General features: G+C 48.0%; 1 protein-coding gene across 4 annotated transcripts; it reads right to left on the bottom strand.

Annotated features, from left to right (window-relative positions):
• On the bottom strand, positions 1-27,396 carry SLC41A3 (solute carrier family 41 member 3). Of its 4 annotated transcripts, none has more exons than XM_030956678.1 (11): positions 27,260-27,396; positions 25,211-25,527; positions 14,780-14,887; positions 13,896-13,967; positions 12,958-13,102; positions 10,433-10,579; positions 7,704-7,848; positions 6,131-6,210; positions 4,355-4,489; positions 3,369-3,517; positions 1-861 (listed from the first exon to the last, which is right to left on the bottom strand). In XM_030956678.1, the coding sequence occupies exons 2-11, from the start codon at positions 25,499-25,501 to the stop codon at positions 676-678; spliced, it is 1,458 nt and encodes a 485-aa protein (XP_030812538.1). In that variant the 5' UTR covers positions 25,502-25,527; positions 27,260-27,396; the 3' UTR covers positions 1-675. The 4 variants fall into 4 exon arrangements, with proteins under 4 accessions (XP_030812538.1, XP_030812537.1, XP_030812540.1 ...); XM_030956677.1 differs by lacking the exon at positions 27,260-27,396 and adding an exon at positions 26,565-26,624; XM_030956680.1 differs by lacking the exons at positions 25,211-25,527; positions 27,260-27,396 and adding an exon at positions 23,384-23,513.
• Positions 27,397-27,888: the final 492 nt, after the last annotated feature.

The raw sequence follows: 27,888 nt of genomic DNA on the forward strand, positions 1-27,888 counted from the left end.
TTATTTATGTGTGTGTTTCTATAAACATTTGAACTACTGGACATTTAATAAACCGTAAAAACAAACCTTCCTGCCCCCAGAATGCAACCTAACCAGCTTTTTGGTCAGACACCAGCGATGCTGGCAGGGCAGGTAGGTGGTATCCCTAGATAACCTCCACTGGGCATGAGCCAGCAGCTCACTGCCTCAGATCCTGAGCCTCTGAGCGATGGAGACAAGTTTAAAAACCTGGTTGCTCTGCTACTCCAGGAGCAGGGGAAAAGTGGGGTGAACAAAGAATTTCCCTTGATGGAAAGTCAGAGTCTGATGGAGCAGCATCCCCTGGCAGGATCAGACACAGTGACCTGGGCAGGCTCTGGAGCAGCCTCAGGGCTGTCTCGGTGCTGGGGATTGACACCACGGCCCAAATGCTCCTTCCTGCCTCCCTCCCCAGTGGCCCAACTGCTCCTTGCTGCCTGGTTTGCAGGTGTGAGCAGGGGGTGCTCCTTCAATCTGCTTTGCTCCCCTCCAAGGGCAGGAGTTTGTGGGTGCTGATTCCTGGGCTGTAAGGCACGGTGGGGAGGGCAGGGGGTGGCAGGGGGGCCCAGCCCAGCCAGGTGAGCCAGCACAGAGTGCCAGGCACCCACTGGAGGGGAGCACCGTGTCACAGCAGGGACAAGAGCAGCACAGGCACTCTCAGTTGCCCAGGTTCATGTCCGTGCCGTGGATGAGCCAGACCAGGCGGAAGCAGATGGCCAGGAACCCAGTGCCCAGCAGGTCCCCCAGGGCAGTGAGGTAGGGGATGGAGAAATTGTCTGGGTCCAGAGCCTTCCTCCACATCAGGCGCACGAGCAGGTCAGCCACGTAGAGCAGGATCCCCACCTGGGAGGGGCAGAGAGAGGGAAACAGACAAACCCTGGGCTCAGAGCCAAAGCGGCCACGGCCAGGGAACCAGAGCTAGCAGGGTCACTGAGCATGCACACCTTCCCCAGAGAGCTGGGGTTCCTCTCTGGGATGGGGTGGGATGGGATGGATGGGATGGGATGGGATGGATGGGATGGGATGGATGGGATGGGGTGGGATGGGATGGGATGGGATGGGATGGGATGGGATGGGATGGGATGGGATGGGATGGGATGGGATGGGATGATATGGGATGGATGGGATGGGATGGCATGGCATGGCATGGCATGGATGGCATGGCATGGCATGGGTGTAGCTGGCTCTTAGCCTATCACATAACCCACAGCCCTCTGCTGCCAGCCACAAGTGCAGAGACCCTGCTTGAACTGCTCACCAGCACTGCCTGCCCAAACCAGAGCCTGGCCACACCAAAAGCATCTCCCAAAGGTACAGTTCCTATCCCTGTGCCTTAAAGGGAGCGCTCCCACTCACTCCACCAGATTAAGGTTTCTGTGAATATGCAGGCAACCCCAAAGGACAAGTTCCTAGCCAGACTTCTTTCTCTTCATCCTTCTTTTTTTCCATTAGAAATTCAGATCATGTCTACTTTGTTTTTCCTAAAAGTCTCAGTGGACAACTGGAGTTTGAGGCAGTTTTTACATCAAAGCTATCCCAAGCAGAACTGACATGATAAAAAAAAATCTTTTTTTTTCATCTCGACAGTTTAAAAATCTTTGTTGTGATTTCTTTTAATTCTTATTTCATTCCCAATTCTGATAAACAGATGGCAGAAAAAATATTTTGGTTAAAGATTAAGGACTGTCTAGTTAATTGAATTAAGAAGGGAGAGAGAATTTGCACCCCACATCTGTGGTCCCTCCATGGGAGACCACAGCACATCATGAACCAAAGCCTGAGGCAGCATTTCTAAAGGTGAAAACTGAAAGCTGGGTTGGGAGAAAGGGAGGAGGAGAGATGGGGGAAGTAAATTAAATAACAGAAGCACAGAAACTAAAGCTGGCTGGAAACTCGACAGTTTTACATAGATCATTTGTTTGCCTCAATTCAGGATCAAATAGATCCACATCTTTCCTGATGGAAAATTTGTTTAACTTGCGCTAAACAACCCTCACAGATGGAGATGCCACACTCTAAGCAATCAGCCCCATGCTTTTTACCCCCGTTTTTGTTTTTCCCAAGGCCTAACATAAATCTGCCTTTTTCCATTTGAAATCCATGATTTCATGTTTCCTCCCCTAATGACCACATGGCAAATGTTATTCTGTCCCTTCCTACAGAAATTTGGCAGTTTAAAGGCTGTTAACCAGACTTTTCCCAAGTCTCTCTACTTTGGACCAGTTAACCCCAGTCCATTCAATCATTCCTCTGAGGTCGTGTTTTCTGTGCCTCTGATCTTGGGCTTACTCCAAGTGACCCAAACTTTCCCCCCAACCCTTTTTCCTTCTGTCTTTCTTTATAAGGTATAACAGAGGGGAAAAAAGGGCCAGGCTGAGTGTACCCTCCTCCAGTGGCCTCCATGGGAATCTTTTGGGGTCAGTGGCGTTGCTGGGATGCTGCTCTTTGTGCTGTCATTTATTCTTGCATTTCCATGCCTGGCTTTGGTTGAGGAGTTACCTCGATGCATAAAGAGAAGAATAAATATTTTCCTTTAAACTGTGGCTGTGATTCTGGGCTTAGGGCTGTGCAAAGGTCGAGGAAAACTGATTGTTTACACACACAAGGAATTCACCCTCGGACACAAGGCTGCTTGTAAGGCAAAGTGAGAGTCAGCCACCTCATCATGCAAATCAATGAATCACTCATTTAAAAGGGCAAGTGAAGTCAGAGCCTCTGTGAGTTCAGGCAACAGCCACATGCATTTCTGAGTGAGAAAAATAAAGTTTACAGAGCAGAAAAAGCAAAACAAATCAGATGATCTGCTCATTGCCTACCAGGAGCTTTTACTTTTGAAGATAACTGCTCAGGGCCTGGCCTTCCCCTTTGTTTTTTGCCCACATGGGCCTGCCCAGAGGGATTCCCTAGATTTTCACCATAAAATGTGACAGTGGTTTCCAAAATGGGTGGGGAAACCTGCTGGCTGCTGTTCACTCTTCTCACTGTGCTGGGGTAACTAGTGGCAGCCTGGAAATATTTGGAGTTCACACCCAAGGAGTGAACATTTTAAAGCAAGGTACTTCTTGCTGAGTGTGTCTCTGCGCACTTACTGCAGCCCAGTGGATGTTGAGAACTCTTTCCTCCTCTCACCCTAAAGCACAGCTGTGCTCATGTGGGAAACCTAGAGCCTGGCAATTTGGGTGAAGAATTACTGGAGCTACAGAATGTACATATTCTTGGCAGAAGCACACCTGATGTGACAGGGAACAGAGGCTGCTGCTGAATGTTTTACTGTGACTCCTTTTTACCCTGGAGGATGCTGGTTTTATGTTATCTGATAGATTCCTTTTGGGTGGGAGTTTGGGGTTTACCTGCAGCAAAGCAGCAGCCAGATAGAACATCACAAAGGTGAAGGACAGGGATGTGTGGCCCCCCTGCAGCAGGTGGATGGTGTAGAGGAACACCAGGTGCCCTGGGATGACCAGCAGGAACAGCACCCGGGCTGACTTGGAGTTCACCCCTGCAGAGCAGAGACAGAAACGGGGGTAACAGCAGCAGGGGAGGGTCAGGGGAGGACAGGACACAGTGAATATTTTAATGTATAAACCTGGGGCTGCCCCCTCCCACCAGCCCCATTGCTAACGCCTTCCCTAGATCACACAAACATAGGAAGCATCTGCAGGATCAGCCCAGCAGCTTTGTCTAGCACTGGAACTGCATGCCAAAGGCTTTGTGCTCCGTGCTGCTCCGCTGTGATTCTTGCAAACACTCCACTGTGATTCTTGCAAACACTCCACTGTGATTCTTGCAAACACTCCTCTCAGCTGTTCTCTGCCTCCCACAACTTCTGCTCTGCCTCACTGCAACAGATTTTCCCAGTTTATAGTTTGATCTGGCACTAACTCTCAACCTAACAGGGAAAATCAAGAGGAACTCTATAAAGACAACAGACCCAAAATTGAGTTTTGCTGATGCTTAAGTATTTCCAGTGCTGAAGGTGGAGGAATTGCTGATTTTCAGCAAGATTATGGTCTATTCACTGCTCTGTCCACAGGTGATGGCTGTAGGCTGGCCATTAAAATGACTTTCTGTTAGATCAAATCTAAGATTCCTTTTCAATTACTTTCTTTAGTGCTCCCTGAAGGCCACTTTCTTTGCATGCCAGTGAGCAAATATGCCTTAAGCCTTTTTTTTTCATGCTACCCACTGCAAGGATGCTTCCTGTCTGATCTGAGTTTTCTCTGAGGAAGGGGAAAGCTCTGCCTTTGAAACCCAGCCAGTCCTTCACCAGCCAGGCTTGGGAAAGGAGCCACCTGTGAGGACAGACAGACAAGGACACCAGGGGCTCAGGGTCTACCTGATGAGAAGAATGTGGTGCATGGGTTGGGCCAGTTCTGCCTCATCTTGTATGGCAAAACTCCAGGCATGCTCCAGAAGTGCAGGAATGTAGAAATTCGGCTGGCTTGGATGGCAACCAGATTCCCCCCAACACCTGTGAGGACAAAACACAGAAAACCTGAAAACCACCTTCACCACAGCAGGAAACATCCGTGCAAAACCCAGCCTAAGGTGAGTCAATCTGCACTCACTGAGAGCAGCAGGAGAGAAAGAGAAACCTGACCCCTGCATCTCTAGGGGTGCTACACTATTCACTTGGCAGGAACAGCTCCTGAAAATCAGGAAGGCTCCAGTTATTGTGATCTTCTGACTGCTGGCTGAAAACATTTTCCCTTTCTCCCCAGCACTGGAGGTGGCCTCTGCAAATGATGTAATTGCACCTGGTTGGACACAGTCTGTGAGAAACACCTGGGGAAAGCTGTGCAGATGCTGCTCATGGCCACTTTTTGGATTTACTCACTCAGAGAACCATTATTGTTTGAAAGACAACAAAACATCACAGAGAGTGATTATATGTCTGTCTGAAGGTACCTAACACACTTGTTCAATGACAAGGAATCATGAGGATGAATTAGAAGCCAAAAATGTCACCTAATTAAATTAATTCATTCCAGATTGATTATTTGTAGCAAACATGAAAAAGCAGCAATAGAAGGATAATGATCTATGGAACAAACTTCCACCACCCTAAGTATTTTCAGGGTGGAAATGCCACAGAAAAGATAAGGGTGAGCCAGATGCTACAGGCTTCTCGTGCCTTCCCTTCCTTGGAGAAGAAATCATCATTAAATGTGAGATTTCCCAGATGGGAATCAAAGTGAAAATATTCAGGCTGTCGCATTGTAGCTGAAGATGGACCTGTCTGAGCCATGCACTGCCACGCTTTGCACAGGCAAAGTGAGGAGCTTTGAGGGTGGCATGAGGCCCTAGGAACCATGGTTTCCCTTGGAATGGGCCTGTCCTACAAGAACATTATAATAGCAGAAAAATAAGCTAGTGGATCTTCAGTGATACCAGGATCCCCAGCAGTTTGTGCTGATAGGTGTGTGCACAAAAGTACTGCAAATAAATAAATATAAATATAAATATAAACACACACAAAATATGTTGAGATATATATACATAAAAATCCAATTATATCCAACCCATACATATAATCTTTTTATATATAAAGATATACATTTATCTCATATAAATATAAATATAAATATAAATATAAAATATAAATATAAATATAAATATAAATATAAATATAAATATAAATATAAATATACACACAAAATGTTTAGATATATATAAATCCCATTATATCCAATCCATGCATATAATCCCTCAGATACATTCACATGTATAATCTAATTATATTACTAGTTATCAACATTCTGTACAGGGGATGATTGCACCACACAAATTACTGAGTGGAGAGAAGGAAACAAGGATAAATGGATTTATTGTGACATCCCAGTAGGTTTGATTTTATGAAAAGTGTCAATGTAGCTCTCAGAGATGCTGTTAACCTTTTTGTACAGCTCTGTCCTCGCTGCTGTTTTGCTCCAGAGACATTTCAAAACATAAGCAGAAATGTGATGGGGACCAGTAACTTCTCTTCCACTCATGATGGGAGCAGGGAATTGAACACTGATCCCTGTGTAGGGGCAATGGTGGATGCCAGAAGCCTTGGGAGGAAGGGGAGGTATAAATAAAAGCACGCATTGAACCCCCATGTCCAACCTACCATTAATCACAGGTGTGAAAACTGCCATGCCTTCAAAGTTTGGGTCAGTTACAGTTTTGTCCAGGATGAGCCCACCAATGCTGTTAAGAAAAGGACAGCAAATGAGGTTGGAGCAGTCTTTTCCCAGGACAATTCCTACACTGAAAATAGCACCCTGCCATGGGTTCCTGCATTCCCCACTGCCAGATTGGACTGCTCACCATGCACTCCTTTACAGCTCAGCTTCCACCAACAGAAAGCCTTACAGATCTTGTTAATGGCATAATGAGTTCAGAAGGACCTCCTTGCCCACCCTCAAGCAAAACTGGTAGTGGTTAGGAAAGCATTATCATCTTCCCACAAAGTTTTGTTACACTTCTATACCGGACTTAGCAGGTTTTTTTTAATTCTCTTCCAGATCTCAGCTGAAAGATGTAGCACGGGAAGAAGGAACTACGTGGCTCTACATTTACCAGTATTTTCTCTTTACAGCTGGATAAGAATGAGGTTGAAGCCCGACAATCTGTGATGATCAAAGCCTGACAATTTGTGATGATCATCATCTGTGCTTTCAGTTTCCTGGCTTCCACCCATGTGGTGCCTGGATGTGCAAGTGAGACTCAGAATGATTTGCTTTTCCCAGTCCTTTGGGGGCTCCTTATCAGCTGTCTCACAAATACGAGAGACAGACTGAAACCCTTTGGCACAGTTTGTATCTCCTTTTTGCAGGACTGAGAAGGACCAGAGGCAATTAGAAAAAAAAAATTGAGAATCTTCTCTGGCAAGAGGTGTGGAAACCCAAAGCACTGGGAATATTTCTCTGTCTGCTCTGGTGTGTCCTGACCCCCAGGGGAGCACTGACTGTGACCCTCATTCATGGAGAAAGTTTCTTAGATTTGAAGATAGACCAGAATCCACAAAAGTGTGCAATAGATTATAGAGAGTGGTGTAGGTGTATCACTTGATGAGAAATTTAGGTTTTGGGATTTTTAGTATGTTGTGGATGGAATCAAGATGGAGGGCACAGGGTGTCATCCTGGGTTTCTTCTTCATGCTTCTTCTTCCTTCTTCTTCATGGGTTTGGGTGGCATTTTGTAATTGGGCAGAAAATTCTGCATTGCAGCTCTTTGGGATCAGTTATTGGATTAAAAGGGAAAATAATCTAGGTGTCAGTTCTTAATTGGATAGTTCAGTCTTAAAAGACCTCGTATCTAGAGATTGTTGGCCATTTTGTGTGTCTTCTAATGAAAAGCTGCTGAACTCACAGTAGTGAGAGTTTTACTGATAGGAAATAATAAACACCTGAGTCCCAACACGAATTACTGTCTCAAGTGCCTTCAATCCAGACCCAGAGAAACTGACAACTGGTAATGCCACAAAGAGGATATTCTGCAGCAGGAGAAGGGGCTGCAGGTGGCACACTGTACTTGCAACTTTACAGACTCAGAAGACAGTCTGTTGGAGAGTCACCAATGGCTGAGAAGATCAGGGCAAATCCCCTGCGGCTGTCCCTGGCAGGGTCCCCCTTGGTGCCCCTCAGTGAGCCCAGGCTGTGTGTGCAGGGCACACCCAGGGCTGGCTGTGCCTCCTTTACCTGCTGATGCTCATGGCAACAATGACCGGCTGCCACCCGGACTTCAGGACTTCAGCCAGGGAAGGGCTTTGCTTGGCAATAGCAACCCAGAGAGGGATCATGACAATGAACACAGCACAGATCAGAGGAGAGAGGTACTTCACATCTGGCAAGGAGAAGAAATTTTGAATTAAATATCTGTAGCTTCACTGGTTGCCAAAATCGTAATGCACAGAGATGGGAAGAAATGCAGCAGGACTCTTGCTCCAACTGAGATATGCTAGAGGAAAAATCACATGAAGCATGATAGTCCCCACAAAACCACCTCATTCCACCACAGAAATCCATAATTAATCCCTGAAATTCACTGCTGGAGGATGCTGTTTGAAAATCAGCAGGATTCAAAGCAAGTTATATTTGAAGATGAACAGCTCTCCAATTTCATCTCCAACTAAGAAAGATAAAAAGTTACAAAATTTCTGGCTTCAGGGTGCAAATCAAACAGCAGGGCAAGGGGGAAACTCCTGTGTGGAAGCTGCATCCCACTCAGGGCAGACACCTCATGCCTTCACCTAAAACAAGAGGTAAGAAGCACTTTAGGAGGCAAGCTAGCAGAATTGCTGAGCAGCTGGTCTGCTCAATAGGAACAAATGTTCTCTGGCACACATCAGCCAGTTCAGATCTGGGGTTTCTTTTGTGCTAGCTTGCATGTGTTTCCATTGGGTGCTTTTTCCATTCAGCAGAGGCATAGCCTTGGATCTTTAGAAACAAAGAAATTAAAAAATAAGAGGTTCAGCACTAAAAGAAAATAAACATGACTCAGAAGCATGAGAAACACCTTCGAGCAATGGGGCCGATGCCAGCCCTTTTGATACAAAAATGCTTCTTCAACAAAGCTCTCCATCTGGTCTCTGAGCTGGGGCCAAAGGCAGTGGGATGTAATGCTGGCTTTGCAGGTGATCTGGGAGATGAAGCAGCTCCAAGTGTGCATTTTTAACAACACCACTGCCAGGGCCTTGGGCTACCTGGGTGAGACAGCACTGACGCGATGGCATCTCCTGGGAGTGAAAGGCTCTCACACAAAGAGGTGCAACTCCTCATGAGAGGCTTCAGTGGGCACTGAAATGCATCTCCTCCTGGGAGTTTAGAGTTTGGTCAGTGCACTTCACCCCCTACAGTCATCCAGGACAGCTGGGTTGTATGACAGACTCAGCTGCTGAACTGGGTCTCTTACCCACACCACGTGTTGTTTTGAGCAATTAATTCCCCCTCAAATAATGCAGGCACAGCACTGGAGTTGATCAAACCTTATCAGAGCCCACAGAAAGGCTCCTGGTGGGATGAATGGTCTTCAGGCTCCACATTCCAGTTCTGCTACATTCTCTCACAGGCAGCCCATAAGCTGAAACCCTTTGGCACAGTTTGTATCTCCTTTATGCAGGACTGAGAAGAACCAGAGCCAATGAAAAAAAAAAATTAAAATCTTCTCTCGCAAGAGGATATTCTGCAGAAGGAGAAGGTGCTGCATCAGGTGGCACACAGTACTTCAAACTTCACAGGCTCATCAGTATTTTTGAAGGATACATACACATTTTGGTAGGACCCAGAAGTTTTTAGAGTGTGACCTGCACCTTATTACACACTGGGCAGGGAAATGGATTTGTTCAAGCACCATCAGCAGTGCCATCCTTCTACCTGCTTCACTTCATGCTCCCAATGACTTGGTGTCTGGGTGCTGACTATTTTCCATCTCAGGAGGCTCTTTAAACTACTCTGGCAACCCCAGAAATGCTCTCTGGTCACAGCCACAGAGGTTATCATGTTGTTCTGCCCTGTGCTCCCTGGAAGATATTATCTGAGGCTCAGCAACTGAAAGATAGATTAGCTTTATAGAGGCAGGTGCAATGGCATCATGGAAAATCCTATTACAAAAAAAAGCCACCTCTGAAGCTCAAGGAGGACAGGATGGAAGCAATTCATAGGCCTCTCCCTGCAGGGTGGGCTCCTTCACTCCCTCACTTGTGCTTGCACATGGAATGAGTTATGCAAACTGAGAACAGCTGCCTCGCTGCTTCTGCTCAGTCTGGAGCAACAGTTTGGGTTTCAAGTGGAATTGAGTTTGCTGCATCTTTTTATTTTCCCATTTCTGTTCCAGCTTAGGCTCACAGTAAATAGCCCAACACTTTAAAAGCAACAGACACATGTCACCAATGTTTTGAGCTTCTGAGGGCCATTGGGTGCCCAAGCCTTTGGCAACCAGCAGCACAGCTAACCCAGACCACAGCTCCTGCAGGCACAAAACACTGCAGACTACCTCCCTCCAACTGAATATCTTGTTCATCCATGGCTCTCCATGTGAGAGGATACAAGAATATTTTACTAGTGCCAAACCCCTGGAATTGCCTTGTGAAGAAGGAGCTGCTGTTAGCCCTGCACAGGAAGGAGTTTTGCCTGGCTAGTGACACATCGAGGAACAGAGTCAGTGTCACATATGCCAGCCTCCTGTTCCAAAGCTGCACAATACATGTTGGTCATTTCTTTGACAAATCCCAGTTGTGTTTACTAGGCTCTGCCTTCCAGTTTGTTACTAAAAGACAGTCTGGAAAAAGCCTCTTTGGTCATTTTCCTACCCCAGTGGCATGACAGCCTCCATTCTGAATCATGCCAGAAATGCTGAGGCAGCCTGCAGTAATTTCCCAAGGATTTGTGAGCTCCCTCGCTGAGCTGCAGCTCCCTGCTGAACACTGTACCTATGTATTTGAAGAGTGTGCTGCTGATTCCTGCCAGGAGGGAAAGGGTTATCAAATCTCCCAGGCTCGCTGCTATGGGTGTGGCGACATTGTCTGGGTTGATCCCAACTTTCCTGGCTCCAATGATCACACCAATCATCACCAGACCTAGAGAAGACACAGAGCAGGCATCAGAGAGAGCATTTGGCTGTGTTTTACCCCAGAGCTGCTGCCCTGGTTCAGGATGTGGGGGTCTAAGAGAAGCAAGAAGCACGATACCCACAACAGCACCATGCAGCTGGAGATTGGGCACCCCCAGGAATTTGTCCTTTTGTTTTCACCAACCTGAAGTGCATGACTCTGTCCTTATAAACTGCACCAAGGGCCCAGAGGCACACAAGCAAATTCCAGGGATCAAAGCAGATACCAGCAGGCAGCCCAAATGTAGAAGCTCCCCTCCTGAGCAGCCTAATCTTTGCTGCCTTGAAGCAGGAGCAGGCACGAAGCACACTCATAGATAAGCACACAGCAGGCATGCAGCAGCCTCTTGGTGCCATCCCCTCCTCTGGATTCCACAGCACAAAGACATTTTCCATATTAGACTGAAATTTCTCAAAGTTTGAACCACCAAGGAGCAATGAGCTTCCTTACAGTAGCCTGCATTAGCCTTTCAGCCCAGGCATCAGACTGAGCCCTCATGTCCCAGAGCCTTTGGGGCTGCTTTAATTTGCTCTGGGGGGACATTGATGCTGTGAGCAGCTCCAGACTCAAGGGGTTATGGTGGTGGCCCACATCTCTTCCCTTCTCCTCTGAGGTGCAGCTGGAATATTGAGCTGCTTTTCAGCATTGCTGGGGAGAAGAGAGGTTTTGCTTGCCCAAGTTTAGGAGCACAAACCCCAAACAAAGCCTGGTGAACATGTGGGAATCCCTCAGTGTGACCCTGTTCACAGGGGTCTGAGGATGAGGGAAGAGATGAGGATCTGACTCCATGTTTCAGAAGGCTTGATTTATTATTTTATGATAGATATTATATTAAAACTATACTGAATGAAAGGATTTTATCAGAAGGCTAGCTAAGAATAGAAAAAAAAAGAATGAATAACAAAAGCTTGTGTCTCGGACAGAGTCTGAGCCAGCTGACTGTGATTGGCCATTAATTAGAAACAACCACATGAGACCAATCACAGATGCACCTGTTGCATTCCACAGCAGCAGATAATCATTGTTTACATTTTGTTCCTGAGGCCTCTCAGCTTCTCAGGAGGAAAAAATCCTAAGGAAAGGATTTTTCAGAAAATATCGTGGCTACACCTCAGCTACCAGATCTCTCTCAGGGCTGTGGAAGAAGCACCTGGGATAACCCCTGGTCAGGCTCCACTGCTAACTAGCAAAGGCAGCTTTGAGACAAGACATAAGACATCCCTTCAAAGCCCCTCTGTGGCTGACAGGCTGCACCAAAGGAAGCCCAAGAAATGGTGATTCCCTCCAGCCCAGGAAATGGTGATTCCCTCCAGCTCACAACCTCTCTGTGCCTGTCTACACAGCCCCTCCAAAGCTGAGCATGCACAGGAGCATCAGTTCTCCCCCCAAAAATGCCACATGTGCATCTACCCTGATGTAACATCCCTAACACAAAAACACATCCTGACACAACCTGACATTTCCATAGCAGCCCTCCCAGACACCCACACTCCCCTCCCCTCAGCACAGCTCATGCTGCTCCCCTCCCTGGCCATAAAAGCAGCAGCTTCCACACACAGGCTGCCTGTGACATGTCCAGGGAAAAATTTGATGCCAAACCTGAGACAGCACAGCAGCAAAGCCTCTCTGTACCCCACCAAGCAGGGAGATTGTAGGGAAGAGTAATGAAAGCTGAGCTGCTGGTTTTTAACAACTGCCTCATCCCACATTTTCCATCAAAGGCATCTCCAATCACCCTTTGACTCCAGCTTCAGGATATGCAGTTGTTCTAACTTGTCCCTTTCATTTAGAGAACTTGCAGCATCCTTTGTGCCAGCTGCTCTATTCAGGGTACCATGCTGCCCTCGTATGGCAGACCCACAAACTGGAGCTCTCCAGGCCACCCAGAACAGCTCCTGTGCCCAGCCCACCACATCGCCCTGGAGGAGGAAGAGCAGGGGAGGGGACTGCCTGGTTCCCAGCTCACAGCAGGCAAACTGCAGGGCTGGCCACAGGTGTGGGGTGACCCATCTCGAGCGTGGTCTGGATTTGTCAGCTAACAGACCCTCAGTGCCTGGGTGACATCTTTTCACCCTCCCCTGGGAAAGGGACAGTGTAGATGGCTCGTGTGACACCCCAGGGACACGGAGCGGGGCTGTTTGTACAGCCATGCACAGCCTGGGGCACTTTTCACGTGTCAGGTGAAGCACATTTTGATTGCTGCCTGTGAGAGCAACAGATCATGGGGGAAGAGAAGCAAAGGCAGCATGCAGAGAGGATGAAAGCAGCAGCCACAGCTCCCTGCCACGCCAGAGGGATGCCAGCTGGGTGCTGCACGGGGCATCTGAGGAAGCAGAAGCACTCACCAAGGGAAAGTGCCGCTATGAAGGCCGTGGTGACGCTGCTGGCACACAGCACAGCAGCCTGGCTCAGCTCCACAGAGCCCTTGGAGATGGCTCCCAGGATCACAGCAGCCACAGCAGCCAGCAGCCCCACCACAGTGGCCTGGACCTGGGGACCGAAGGACAGCTGGTGAGCCCTCACCCACATCTGGCCCTGGCAGCCCTGGCTCCACGACTGCAGCACTGCCACAGCCTGGAGGGCAAAGCCTGGCGCTGATGCTGATTGTTTGAGTATTTAAACAGCATCCCTGCAAGGCTCCACTAGATCAAAACCAGAAATCCTGACAAAGTTTGCAGAAAATCTCTGGGGGCCTGCAAAGGGCAGATAAAACTTCAGCAAAGAACACAGAGTCCAGCTCTGGTCAAGACAAAAATGGGCTCCCCAACAGCTCTGCGCTCCTGGGAGGCTTGGAGCTGTGCAGGGAGATAAGGGAAAGCACACAGACACATGCTGCCAGCCCTGAGGGCTTGCCATGTGCAAACTCTAGGCTGGCTCCTGGATTTTAACAAGCAGAAGAATTGCCTTTGCAGGAGGCAATTTCTCCCATCTCTCCCCTCCTGCCCAAGGCTGATTCCCAAACAGTGCCAGTAAATGACAGGCTTTATCCAGGGGCAGCTGTGAAACAGGGATTGTGCCACAGCTCCTGCTGCAAAAGGAGTTTTTATTAGTTCAGTTTGTCCACAAAGGCAGTGAATGTCCAGATGTGTTTTACAGCTAAACTACAAGCTCTGGGGCCACACAGAGCTTTACTGGAGGTCAAGTCCTGGCTCTGCCTGGCTGTGTTGAGGATTCCTGCCCCAAATCACCAGCTCTGCATTCAGCACTGCTGGAACAGGTGCTGCTGGGCTGCAACAGAGCAAGAGAAAAGGGACTTCTGCATCTCCCAGCTGAAGTGACTCACCTGGATAAGGGCTAAATTGCAGGTGGCCATTTTCCATTGCTTCTGGGCATCATCCATCTGTCCAGTGTTAGCCTAGGAGTCAAGAGAGATACCCTGAAAAGCTGTTCCTGTGGTACAGGTGGCTGCTGAAGGCAGTTTCACCTGCTCCCTGGGGGAAAAGGGCTGTCAGAGAGAGGCAAACACAGGTCAACATCTCCCAGCCTTCCCTGCACTTCCTTCTTGACACTTTTCTACCAGCCCAGCATCCCAGGGGCATCAGAGGCTCACACTGAGGTGCAGAGGTGTTGCAGGGCACCCAGCTAAAAGTGAAGTGGGCATATCCACCACAGCCCACACAGATAAAAAGCTGAAAAAATTAAACTATTTTTTGTCCTTTGCTCCCCCTAAATTGCTCTGGTAAGCTACAATTTCTCCTGAGGCATAATAAAGAAAAAAAACCCAAAGTAAACAAAATTGCTCAGGGAGATAGAAGAGATCAAATACAGAGCAGCAAAAGCTGCTGCAGGTTCCAAGAAGCTCAGTCTGCTTCCCCCAAGGTAGGATTGCTGGGAAGCCCTCAAGGATCAATACCCACAGAAAAGCAATCCAGCACTGGAGCTGACAGCTGTGGAGCTCTGGCTTTGTCTCCTTCATGTGTCACAGGGCCCCAAATATCAGCAAGTGGCCACCCAGGGATTAATTCACCTTCAAAGTGCAGATGGAAATTCTCTGTTCCAGTTACAAAATGAGGGCAAACACATTATTTTAATGCTCACATCCCACTAGTTTCTAGTTAGCAGAAAAGGGCATCTCTCACACACAGCGTGATTATATAAATGAAGGATCTCCTGATGTCTCCTGCTAATCACCCCCCTCCCAAAATTAACCAGCCCGTTAACACTCACAGCAGTGGAGAGCCTGGATGCCAGTGTCATCTCCAGATTTCCCTTCAGGCCAACCAGGGCAGGAACCAGGATGAAAACTTCTGTAATGGTCCGGAACACGTCCCAGTGCTGCAAGGAAACAGAGGCAGCGACCTCAGCCTGTGGTGCTGCCCAGCCCAGGGCTGCTGCAGCCCAGGGTCTTGTCTCAGCACCTCCAGGTGTCCTGTGCACAAAGGGAGAGATGCTGCCCTGATGCATTTCATGTTTTGCATTTTGGGAGGGAAGGAAGGGATTTTCAGCTTGCAGTATTCTTTCTCATCTCGCGCACAACAAAGCACTGCCCTAACGGGGAAGGATCTTTCCTTCTGGGGGCAACAGAAGAATTTGGAAACCCGTAAATTAAAACCCTTAAATTTTGGAAACTCGTAAATTAAAACCTCTTTAACATCAGCCAAGACCAACATTAAAAGTAATTAAGGTTCAAAAGCCAAATTAGATAGAGCATGTTCTCCATCCCTTGCACTGACACTAGAAACAGCAACCTCTACTGCCATCCAAACTCATAAGAACAAAACCAAAGATCTGGAAAATAACCTTACAAGAAGTTGTGTCTGTCTTTTCTTACCAAACTTCAAGTCAAGCATCTAAGACTGGTGGGGGGAGGGAAAGAGATTTTTGCATCTCTTCTCCACAGACAGTTCCTAAATCTCCCTATTACCAAGCACATCCTTGGTGCAGCTGGAAAAAGGTTTTGAATTAAGATATCTCATAAGCCAGACTGCTGGGCCAATATCTTGACTGTTGTTGCTCCTCTGAAGCTGAACTGCACAAAGCTCTTGAATCAGCTGCAACACCAGAGACAATCTGAAAACATAACAAACTTTGTTGACTGACATGTCTTCTCTAGGTTTTTGTACCATACAGTGCCTTGGAATAGAATTCATCCCTCCTCTGTGCATTCAAGGGTGTTGGCAAAGCCCTGCTGTGGGCAGAGAGGTTTAAACCAGGATGAAATCCCAAAATGGGGCCACTCAGCATGAAGGAAAAGTAACAAGCCCAACATCTAAGAGCAGAATACAAGGAAAAACGGGTGGCTGCAATGAGCCAGATCAAAGGTCCATCTAACCCGTCCTTAGCTCTGCCAATAATCCAGTCTGGGTGTATAAAACAAGAATCTACAAAAACAACAATAAATGGGATAACTCTCCTGTGTATTTTCCAGACTCTGACTATCTCCACAGGGTACTGAGCTGCTGGGGGTTTTCTGCACATTTCCCAGTGCTGAAAGGCTTTCTCTTTCAGGTCCCCATCCCAACTCCCCCCTGCAACCCATGTGCCATCCCGTGGCACAGATTTCCATAGTTTAGCTGCACATCACATGAAGATCAATTTGTTCATTCTTTCCAACTTGTCACTGGTTTGAACCCATGGTGGTGCTGAGTTCTGGCACTGGAGGACAAAACAAACCAGCACATCCCTACCCACCTTTTTCACATCCACTGGGATTCTATAAACCTGAATATCCAGGTGGTTGGACAGACTCAACAAATGGTGACACATTCAGCTGCCAGCCTCTTAGGAAATATATACAGGATGTAATATTAAACAGCTGTATAGAGGTGTTTTTCTCTGGCTGTGCCATGGGAAGCTGTGGGGAGGTGGTGGTGTCTCTCTGCTGGGAAGACCTCACAGCTTCCTTCTCAGTCAGGATGGATGAAACTGGGGCTGAGCCAGTCCTGAGCATGTGGTGCAAGGCACCTCAGAAGTGCAGATAACAGGCAAAACATTATTATCAATATAAAAAAGGCACTTTTCCTGGCAGTGGTGGAACAGGCACGTTTCAAAACGAGCAAGGTATGTTACTGTTGCATAAACAACCAACAACACAAAAATTGTCCCCTTATCTGACACACTGCAGTTTTGTTTAAATTTGTTAACATGGAACTTAAATACCTGAGAAAAACTAGGGGTGGACTTCTCTTTTAGAGATTCATATCCCCCTCCCTCCTCTCTCTTTAATTAAGAATAAAGATCCAAACACATCTTTGACACATTCAAAAGAAAGAGAACACAGACTCCACAGTCACAATGTAGAACTCCCAATCATTTAAAGCACAGAGGCATGCAGAAATTCATACTTAAGACCTTGCATATTTTGCACATAAAAAGACATAAATAGAAAGCAACAGAAAAACTCAACTGTTTGTATTTTCTGTGCATGCCACCTTTGGGAAATATGACTTGGGTATATCTAGGTAAGCTCCAATCCTTGTGACATAATAGATTTTGCAGATCTCAAGCCATCAGAACAGAAGTTCCAGCATATGAGGTATGACTTTTTGGGACTCTGCCTTACATATAATTACACCTGAAAGCTCTGAACAATTAATAATCACATGACTGTACTAATAAAAAAAAAGCTGACTTAATTGCCTCTATTTGAGTCTCATTAGTGACTCACTGAGAGCCTAAGGAAAGATTCTTAATGAATTATACCACAACAGCCAGGGCTCCATTGTGTTAGTGACTGCAGAAATACAGAACAAACAGATGATGCCTGTGCCATCAGCTGGCAGGACTGTCAGCTGGAGGAGTGGCTGAGGGGGGCAGTTTGGAGCCATGCAGGCAGGGAACTACCTGAATGAAGACACCTGGACAAAGCCTAGGAAATATCTGTCCTTTGAGACAAAAACTGGCCTAGAAAGAACAAAAACATTCCATGGAAACCCACACAGGCAGACACAGAGCCAGAAAGAGACTCTTTCCCATTTCACATTTTCATAATGGAGTTTCAGCCCTAAAACTCAGCTCTGAAGAAGCTTGGTTAATAATTGGTCAATAAAAAATTCCATGTTCTAACCAAAGCAGCTGGATCTGCTCATGGGGTCCCTCAGAGGAAGACAGGTTATTTACCATGGATGCACTGAGCCAGCCCCCAGCCCCAGTGCAGCCCCCCAGCAGCTCCCCACTCTGTCCTCACAGACCCAGCCTCTCCTGTTAGCTCCCCAGGACATCCATCCCCCATGGCAGCAGCTCAGAAGCCTCAGAGGTTTTCCATGGCTCTGAACAAGTCAACAGAAAGATCAAAATATCCTAGCGTACAAAATGCAAGCCAATGCAAAATCCTTTTCAAAGCTAATCATATCATGGGCTTTTGTCAACAAAGGACAGAGATATCTTGTATCTGTGACTTTTATTTGGACTGTGTCCCACTCCAGTGTCGTGGAAAGGGAAAATGAAAGGGAAGCTTTCCTCCTGAATTCTCTGGTTGGAAATCTGATCAGCCAGCTTCAATATGATTCTTCACCTTACTGTAAAAAAGTGGGCCAAACTCTGGCAGGGCCCTGCAAGGTCTGCAGCAGTGCCAGCCAGCCCAGAATCCAGATGGACCAGCAGCCAAGGACCACTGGAACAGAGGCAGAAATGTCCAGAAGGAAAAAACCTGTGCCTTGCTATCAGCCCTGCAGAGAGACTGGATCACCTGCACACACAGGAAGGGAAAATGGCAAACATCTTCTTCTTTGGGCATCCTTTTCCTACAGCATGGGAGACCCAGGTCTGAGCCTTAGAGTCAAATAGATAAATAGGGCTAGATAAATCTCGTCTGTTGATTTTTCTCTCAAACACTAATAGGAACAGTTCTTGGTTTCATCCCAGAGCAGATCAGAAACTGCTAAAATCCTGAGAAGTTTGGTAGGACACAAATGAGAAATTTACACTTTGTTCTCTTTACAGCAATATGAGCCCTGCAGAAGACAGCATCAGCTGGACTCACAACACAGAAGCAAGTTATTTCAAGATATTTTGAATGTAATAAAAGAAGGGCAGCAGGATTAAACTCAATATTATCTAAGCTCTAGATACCATCCTTAAGCTTGCCCATATATCTCCCTGTCCAAGGCAGACACAGAGTTTCCTAAGAATGTTTTGCAGTCACTAGGGTAAAACATTCCTTAGCCAAAAGAACCACTAGAAAATGGGCAAACCACGGACTCCTGGACTTGAAAAACCTGTAGTTTCAGTATGTGAGCCCTCATGCCTGGCAATATGAGTCTCATGGTACCTGGCCTCACTTAGTGTCAGGTTTTAGTTGGACAGGACTGTGAGTTTCTATCTCTCACACTTGCAGGAAGTTGAAAATCAACAGCTCAAAGACAAAGAAGCACAGAACAAATCCCAAACCTTTAAAGGCTGAGATCTCTGCATTTTCCCAGCTATTTGTTTTGTTTTTAGCTGTGGGGTTGTTGCTACCATGGCAGCTCACCTCACTAACATCTCTCCTGTGCCATCAATGCACTGGGCTCCCTCCTCTGGGAGCTGAACCCATGGACTGACCATTTCTATTTCAACATACTTCACCAAAATATTCACTTCCTGTGGTTGTGGTTTACACCTGACCCCATTTCTATGAGTCAAGCGAGCAAATACACAAACTAGATTGCACATTGTCATTTAAAGGACAGGCGCAAGGCAGGCATACATGGCCTGTGTTTCCCATCAGTCTGGATACAGTTACATTTTTGAACACAGCTCAGTTCTTAGCAAGTAAATTGATTCCTTCTAGACAAAGACCTGTTCTCTCCAAGGTACAGAGTGGGTATGTGCTGTGTCTTTCTCCATCTTTGAGACAAATGCTAACTATCAACATATCTTGGGTAGTTTGAGAACTTCTGTAATGCTGCAAGACAGGTCTGTGCCTCAGCACAGCACAAGGTGGAGATGACAAACACAGCCCAGAAAGAGCCTGTGCCACTCCAGTTAACCCTTTATGATATTCCTTGTGCTCCCTTTAGTTCAACCTCTCTGCCTTCTTTGTTTCTTCCAGTGCAAGAAAAAAACCAAGCAAGGTATTGTCTTTCCAAACATTCAAGTATCCATATTTAGCTCCTCCTGTGGTATTAATGCCAGAGAATCCAATGTACTCCAGTGAGCTCAGAGTGTAGGATATATCCTTGGGAAACTCTGCCAGCCTTTTGATTTGTAAATCCACCAGCATTAAATGCCCAAACGAGATCAAATTTTGCATTTCTATTTGTGCCACCGGCACAAAGGAAAGACGGAGGGGACAGATCCTGGTTGGGGGCACAATGGTGTAAATGCTGCAGCACTCCCTGGCAGTCAGGGGAAGTCATTCTAAATTTATAGCCACCTCAGGAACTGCCCAAGAAGCACTCAGTTTGTAGGCAAGGCTAATCATTTTATGGTGGCGTGCCTCTCATCGCACTATCTAAATGCTTTCTAGACCAAAGATTATATTAGGTTGTTTGCAAAGAACTGAAAGCATGAACTTGCCTCTAAGTAAAACAGGTAGTTAATAACAACCCTGACCTAGATCTCCTTATCAGCACTTTTTGAAGGAAAGAAATGATATCATGCAACAGGGGAATACGCTGCAGCCTGATCCAGTTGCTTCACAGGAGTCTCCACCAAAGTGCTCAGCCTCATAGAGAAAAGGGAGCACCCAGTCTAACACACCCAGCACAGTGCTAGGCAGCCCTCTGACAACCCACACCACAAGGAACCCAGCTACTGATCTAAAGGAGATGGATGGTGTCCCTCCAGCACAGAAAAAGCCTACAGCCACACTGCTGACTGGCTGCTAGGGCCACACTCATTAAAAACAAATAACTCAAATGCTCAAGGTCAGAGCCCTAGCCCACCCTCTCACTACAAGTTGCCTAATCACAGGTACCTACTTGAACAACATCCATCAAGAGGCCAGCAGCTACCATTCCCAAGCCAGCCAAGAGGAATGGCACAAAAATCTGGGAGGCAATGGAGAAGGAAGTCTCTGGGAGAAATCCACTGGCTGACCTGGTCAGCTTGCAGGTGAAACCTCTCAGCTTCTTGCCATGGAAGCACAGTTCCAGCTGTAACTGGGTGACCACCATGGTCACACACTGTTACCCCATGCTCAGCAGGAAAATGGAGGGAGATCAGGGCATGACACAGATCCTCTTTGTAGCTCTCTCCAAAGCCAGAAGGAATGTTTTTCCTCAAACTACAGCAACGATGCCAAATTCCTTTAGTTTCTTCTCCTCCTAGGAGCACGTCCAGACGATTGCAGCAAGGGTATCCTCCAAAATTGGTTCAGCTGGGTTGAGCCCAGGTGGCAGCAAACTCGATGGACACAATTTCTCTGATTTATATCCAGGGGGGAATTAAAAAAGAGAAGAGAAGATTGTAGAGATGCTTGTGGACGAATAGAAACGAGCCCACACCCCATTCAGCTCCCACTACTTCAGTAAAAACAGTAAGACCTGCTCAGGCTACAGCACTGAAAGAGTAACAAGTCACACAAGAATCCCTCAGCGTGCTCCAACACACTGGTGTCCTTTCTCCTCGGGTTACATTGCTTGTCAGAGCGCGGCGCGCGTTTGCTACGAGGGTTTAATGTGTAAGCTGCTGCCAACCAGCCCGGCTCCCTCGCTCCCACCACAGGCACTGCTGAACTCTCCTCACTGTCCCGAGGCCGAGGAGGTGGGGAATGACCAACCACGATCCATTCTGCACTTCTCCAAGGTGAAGAAAGGTCAAGCAGAGCAGGAGCCCACGTTTCTCTCAGCTGACAGCGGCGTTACGCAGGTCCAGTCCCCAGGCAGGTGACACAGCTGAGCCGGCTGGTGACACAGGATCTGTCCTTCTAGACCCCAACCCCAGGCAGGTGACACAGCTGAGGCAGCTGGTGACACAGGATCTGCCCTTCTAGACCCCGGCCCCTCGTGTCCGCTCCATGGCCTCCGTGGGACAGAACAATCCGGCTGTGCCAGCTGTACCTCTGAATGACTGGCTCTCAGGGGGAAAAAAAGTTCAGAGAACCAGCCAATAAGCTTCAAAAGCGAGCACCCTTATCTGCTGTCATCACTTCAACTTTCTGCTAGTTTGCAAAGGCCGAGATAAGAGTCCTAGCTGGAGCTCATTTAAGGTAGCTCCATAATCTCTCTGCACGACAGGCAAGGGAGAGAAAGGGCACGCTGTGAGCTGGTCACCCTTCCTGCTCTGAAGTGAAACATGCTGCTCCTGCATGCTCCTGGGAAGTACTGCCTTTGAGAGAGGGGGTCTCACCCCAGAGCTTCACGGTTAAGGAGCCAATACAAGGTCAAAAATCAGAGCTGCACCATGGCTACATATGGCCAAAAGAATTTGTATCCTGCTCCGTAAATGGTTCAGCTCAAAGTCAGGCATGTAGGGAAAAGAGTCATGGGCTCCTTTCTAATAATTATTTTGGGCAAACTAATTGAATCAAAGGGTCAAAAAGCTTTAAAAAAACACCTTTTAGGATGGATCAACCCCTTCCCTGACATTCCCTGCAGAGAGGAAAAGGCTAATGGCTCGTGGACTCTGTCCTTGTGCCAGGGTCCCCAGCACTGCGGGGGAGTTGGAGAGAACATGACATGCTTGCAGCTAAATTGGGAACTGAGGAAGCTCTCGGCCATTCAGGCAGTGTTTCTTCGGTCTGAGCTCACACCAGCTGGGGTGACAGAGCAGATCTCCCTGGAAGCAAGGCAGAAAACAAATGGAGCTGCAGAGGCTCTGTCCTTCGCTGCTTTCTAGGCTGTTATTTTGGTACGGCCCCTAAAACGTTCTCCACTCCCAGCTGCCTTGGTGTGTACAGTGTCTCCACCACCTAACAATGGTCCAGTTAGCTGAAAGCTAACAGGAGAGCACATTTCAGCTAATCTAACTGGAAAAAAAAGTTCCACAATATCTGGAAAAGTCAGGTTAATAAAAATCCTGTAATAACCACACATGACCCAACCTCTTTATACCAGCTGGGAAGAGAGAAATGACAGTATGGAGGCCCAGTTCTAGTTAGTCATTCACAGAGGCTTCAAGGAAATAAAAGACAATTTCTGGACAAAATTTCTGGACAAAAAAATGAGCTTTCCAGTTCTAATAATGTGCCTACCTCGTCCCATATGTCACTGTATCAGCTAACTGGATGGATGACAGGCAGAAGCATTAATGTAAAGGAAATATCAATGAGACTGAATGACTCAAATGACATTAAAAAACACAGCAGCAACACATCCTGTACTAAAGCATCAGCTTGACAGGGTTTATAAGTTTATCACGCTCCAGCTCTCTCCTTCTAAGTAAGCACCATAAAAAGCCCTCAACCGATAAATCAGTATGCAGAGAGGTAATTGGTTCAGGTGACCCATGGGTGTACACTGGGCCATTTTATTATGCATTTAAGGAGCCTCTGATAAAGAGCCACACCATATTTATCAGCAGAGAGATGCATCACATTTTCCTGGCAAAGAAATATACCTTATTTGTCCAGACAACATACCTCAGGTTTGCGAAGAAAGAGAGCATTGCTCAACAGTGGGAAAAGGATTGTAACTAGCTAGTGAAAAAACTTTAAAAAAAAACCCAACAGCTCATGGCTGTGCCACTCAAGATGGCAAAACCTGGAGACGTGCACTGCTGCCCTGCTCTGCACACAGATACATCCTCATGTTGCCAGCTAGTCAACCAGCAGCACTGCCCTGGAAGAGCCAAAGCAGAAACAGCCTCTTGGGTGAGTCCCGACCCTGATCTAGATCCCCCACCACTGGCACAGTACAAAAATCAGAACAGAAAGACAGCAAGTGTCTGAGAGCACAGTTTCATACCTACCTTGTCATCCCTGCAAAGGAGACACAGAAATGCCAGGATGCTCTCACAACGTGGCAGTGCTGGCAGCACTGTCCCAGCACCACGGGCTCACAGGAGAACCTGATGGTGCTTTCCTGGGACTGCACATCCCAGCTGCTCCAGCACTACCACTCCTGACTTTGGGAACTCTTTGTTACACCAAGCAGTGAATTTTTGCTTCTAACCTTGCTCTCCTCCTCTCCACTTTAGGAAAGGACAGAGAAGAGAACTTTTGTGGAGAGATGGAAGGCGGCAGATGGAGAGTGCCTGGGGCCCAGGGACTCTCAGAAACAACAGCAGCAGCCAGGCAAAGGCCAGGACTGGCTCAGGAAGGAAGGAAGGGCAGCAAGTTCTGGCTGAGATGTGCTCAGGCAGCCCATGTCATGCACAAACAGCCACTGTGCTCATTGCCAAAAGCCACGTTTCCTATGACATGTTGCATGGGTTGATTTCCCATACTTTAGGCACTGCTATGGTGGCTTTTAGTGAGCTCTGTATTTGCAAAAACAGAAAACAGACTTTTGCAGTTTCAGAGGAGAATGAGGTCTGCCTCACATTCTGTTCATATTAGTGGCTCAGTTCCCTCTAGGAAAAAAAAAAACAACAAAACTCTCAGGGAAGAAACATTGAAGGAAAAGTCCTCTTCCAACATCCCAAACCCATCTGCAATCCATTTCACACTTTAATTACTCACAGTAGGAAGAAACATACATTTAATGTCAGAGATCCTTTGGAACAGTCAGCTCTAGAAAGTCCAAAAAAATAAAAACAGAAGTGGCTGCTCAGTGTTCAAGGCTCTTGAGAATAATGTCTAAGGAGACAAAAAGTAGTTTGACAGTGGGTTGTGCATTTGCCTAGTGTTCTGTGATCTGACTAGACATTCTGCTGGGTATCAAGTACATGCTGAGGTCAGTTAAGGATACTGTGTCACTCCTAAGCCTTTACAGCTCTTCTAGCTCAGGGAGATCAACCCTGGGTTAATGACAGAGGGACACAGCTCCACATTTGTGAAAGTTGTCAATGTAAGCACTGTAGCTTCTGTGTCCCTGTGTCACATAGGTCAGGGTAGTTTGACCTCACAGCTAGTTGGTCAGATAACAAGGTTAACAAAAAGGCAGGCTGTTAGAGGAACCCAGAGTGCAAAGGCATGGCAATTCATAATCAGCTTTAAACTGTCTAAAATTAGGTGCCGATCATCACCTTGAAGGTCTGTATTGCTGCACCATAGGAGGAAAGGTCTCATCCTCATCCCCACAGAGTCAGAAATGGGACTTAAAGAATTCAAGTCTTCTGCTGTGAGGCCTTAGAAAAGGACGTGGTGCACAGGCAGGCTGAGCTGTTGTAGGAAATGTTAACAGTGCTGGGCTGCTCATGCCTTGTGCAAGGAAGCAGCAGGTACAGGACTGTCCAGAGCTACATCCCTGAGTGATGTGACCCCTCTGTCTGCTGCAGGAAAGCACTGTGCCACCCCAGGCTGTGCTCACCCACCCTCTTCCCAGGACCAAGGGGACATCTCTGCATGTTCCCAATCACTAAGCAATTAGGAGTCCACATTCCTAATCATCCTTATGTACTCTTTAGCACCGTGCTCTCTTTTTTTATCCAAAGGAGGAAAGGCACCAGAAAAGCACCACATGTCTCTTGAGAGCTGCACAGTACATAACAGCTGACTTTGAGGGACATGCTGGCATAGCAAACTGCTGCAAATCCTCCCTTACTGTGCCACTCCCAGAGCAAATCCCCTGTCTGTGAAGAAAAGTCCCCCACTCATCCCACAGCAGGTATGTCAGATGAGTTTCTCCCCCTTACCTGAACATAATCCAAAACCATGCCTGCCAAGACCATGCCAAGCCCAGCCAGGAGGTATGGCAGGAGCACTTGCAGGCAAATTGAGATTGCTGACTCTTCTTGTGACTTTGCCATGGCTGCTTTCTCCTCAGCCAGCAGCTTCTGCTGTGCATGCAGAGAGACATCCTCTGGCTCCTGGCTGCCAAGCCTGCTCTCCCTGTGTTTACCCTTGCCCTTTCCTCTGTGCCGGGGTCGCTCTCCATTCCTGGACCTGCCCTCTTTCCTCCTCGGCCGAGCTTCCTCACCTTTCATGGTGGCTTTCTTGGATCACAGTTTTTCTGAAAAATAAAGTCAGAAACAATGAGATAAGAAAAAGAAGTATCAGGTGAGAGACAAGAAATTTGGCATTGTGTGCACTCCATTAACCTGAAGGCAAACTATCACTTACTCCCAAAACCCAGGATACTCTGCTGGCCCCAATACTAGTACTTAGTTTACCATCAACCTTGTATAGTGTGGAACCAATCTCCCTTTCTGTAGTAGCATCTCTCCCTCGGCCTGTGTTCACACTGCAGTGCTTGCTGTGTATCCTGGCTGTTCCCCTGAGAATGCCCAGAAGAACAGTGCTGCACATGGCCTGAACTCTTGACCCACCAGCTCTCACACTGGCAGTCACAAAGAACTTGTGAGCCCAGCAGAATCCAACCCTTTTCAGGACCTGACCCCTAGCCAAGAAATGGGAGCAGCTGACTTCCTTCTATCCTAGCATCCCACAGCCCAGCAAAGGACTAGCATCCAGCTGTGTGACTGTGTGACTAGTGACTGTGCTTACTTCCTAGCATAGCTGCCCACCACTCCTCAGTAACAAGACAATTCTTTGACCTTCATGCTAATCTGGATACTTTTCCTCCCTTTTGTGCCTTAGCTGACACACATGCACTACATGACTCATCCATCTACTCCAGAGAAGTTGCCATGACCCAAAGCATCTCACAAGAAAAAATAAACATGCAAAATCCTAACCAGTAGCCCTTTTGCTGCCATCAAATCTCCTTTCTTGATGGAACTGTCACTCATACTGCTGGCCCAGGCAGTGCCCCAAGTCTTTCACCCATCACCTCCGGCCAGCCCTCATCAGGATTAACCTCTGCCAGATGTTCCCTGATGCTCTCATTTTCATGATGGAACACCCCGAGGCCCCGCGCTATCCCAGGCAGGACCAGCCCTCTTCTTGCCCCAACATCTGGAGAGCGGAGGGAACAGCTGGGAGGCCCCAACACCCGCTGGGGCGTGGAGGGAGGATGGGCAGGAAGATGGGGAGGAAAGTGCGGCTCTGCGGGCGGAGGATCCGCGGCCCGTCCGTCCGTGCGCTTACCGGCTGCCTGTGCTGCGGGGGCGCTGCCGGGGCCGGGGCTGTCCCCGCCGGGCCGGGGCGCTGCGAGCGCGGGCGGCTCCCGCCACATCGGGGCGCGGCGGCCGCGGGTTCGAGCCCGGCCCCCGCCCGCGGAGGGAGGCGGAGGCGGCGCCGTGAGTGGCAGCAGCCGGTCCTGCCCCGGCGCCGAGCCCGCAGCGCCGCTGCCGCACGGCCCGCCACGCCGGCAGCAGCCCCGGTGTCCCCAGTGCCCCCCGGCAGGGACGGGTGTCGCTCCCGGAGCACCCCCGCTCTCCCCCCGCAGCCCGGCGAGGGTGGTAGCGGAAGGGTGACAGCTTCCAGCGTGGGCGGCGTAAACAGGAGGCTGCAATTCAGAGCTGCGGAAAGACGTTTCCTCTGTTTGGGTTCTTCGGGGTGTTTTTTGTTGGGTTTTTTCCCTCCTCGTTTTGGCATTTACCAGAGCTCGTGTTGCGAGCTTCCTGTGCTAAAGCCTGCCCCCGACACCGGCAGGGCACGGCTCCCCTTGGTTCGGGTTTTCTCCCCCTCCCGGTCTGAATCAGCGCGTTAGAAATGTGATTACAGCGTCCATCACGTTTAAGCACATAAATCTCATTAAGCACTGGAGTGACCATACCCATGCAAGTCTCCTGAATCATGCAGCTCAAATTTCCAGAACAATTGAGGATATTAGATCATACCTCAGTACCAGAGCAAACTTATATCCTGCTGAAGTCTCTCAGATGTCATGCTATGCTAAAGGGTTCTTACAGATGAAATGGTGTCCCTGGCTCAAAGCAGGGCGCACCAAAAGGAGTTGAAGGTTTTTGTAAGTGGCAGTAACGAAGCCCTGCAGCTGCTCCGTGTCGAGGGCGCACGGTGCCTGCTGAACGTCACTCTGTAAGGGCAAGGCTTTAAATTTCAGCTCACTTGGTGTAATTTTACGTCTTTACTTTGCAACTGATGCTTCCCCGAGAGTGGTCAGAAGACGGCGTCTTGGTGCGAGAAACAAGAGGGGAAGGAACGCGGTTTTAAAAAAGTAACAACGTTGCCAAGACAGTTTTAGACCTGTTAAGCGTATTCTCCTATCATTTTACCAATGAGCTCCGAAGTAAAATATCTACAGAGCAAGCACAAAGTCTCCTGGTGGAACTTAATTGACCAGGGCCCTTGGGTGAGGCTTCCAGCTCAGGAAAGTGACTGTTCTACACGGGTCTCACACCTGGGTCTGAGCTGCAGCCACCAGGAGAGCTCCCAGCCCTGCCAGAGCTGTCTGCCCGTGTGCCATGACCTGGTGTCCCAGGCTGCAGTCCCTGGAGCATCCCCAGGG

Source organism: Camarhynchus parvulus, chromosome 12 (genome assembly GCF_901933205.1).
Source record: "Camarhynchus parvulus chromosome 12, STF_HiC, whole genome shotgun sequence".
NCBI lineage: Eukaryota > Metazoa > Chordata > Aves > Passeriformes > Thraupidae > Camarhynchus > Camarhynchus parvulus.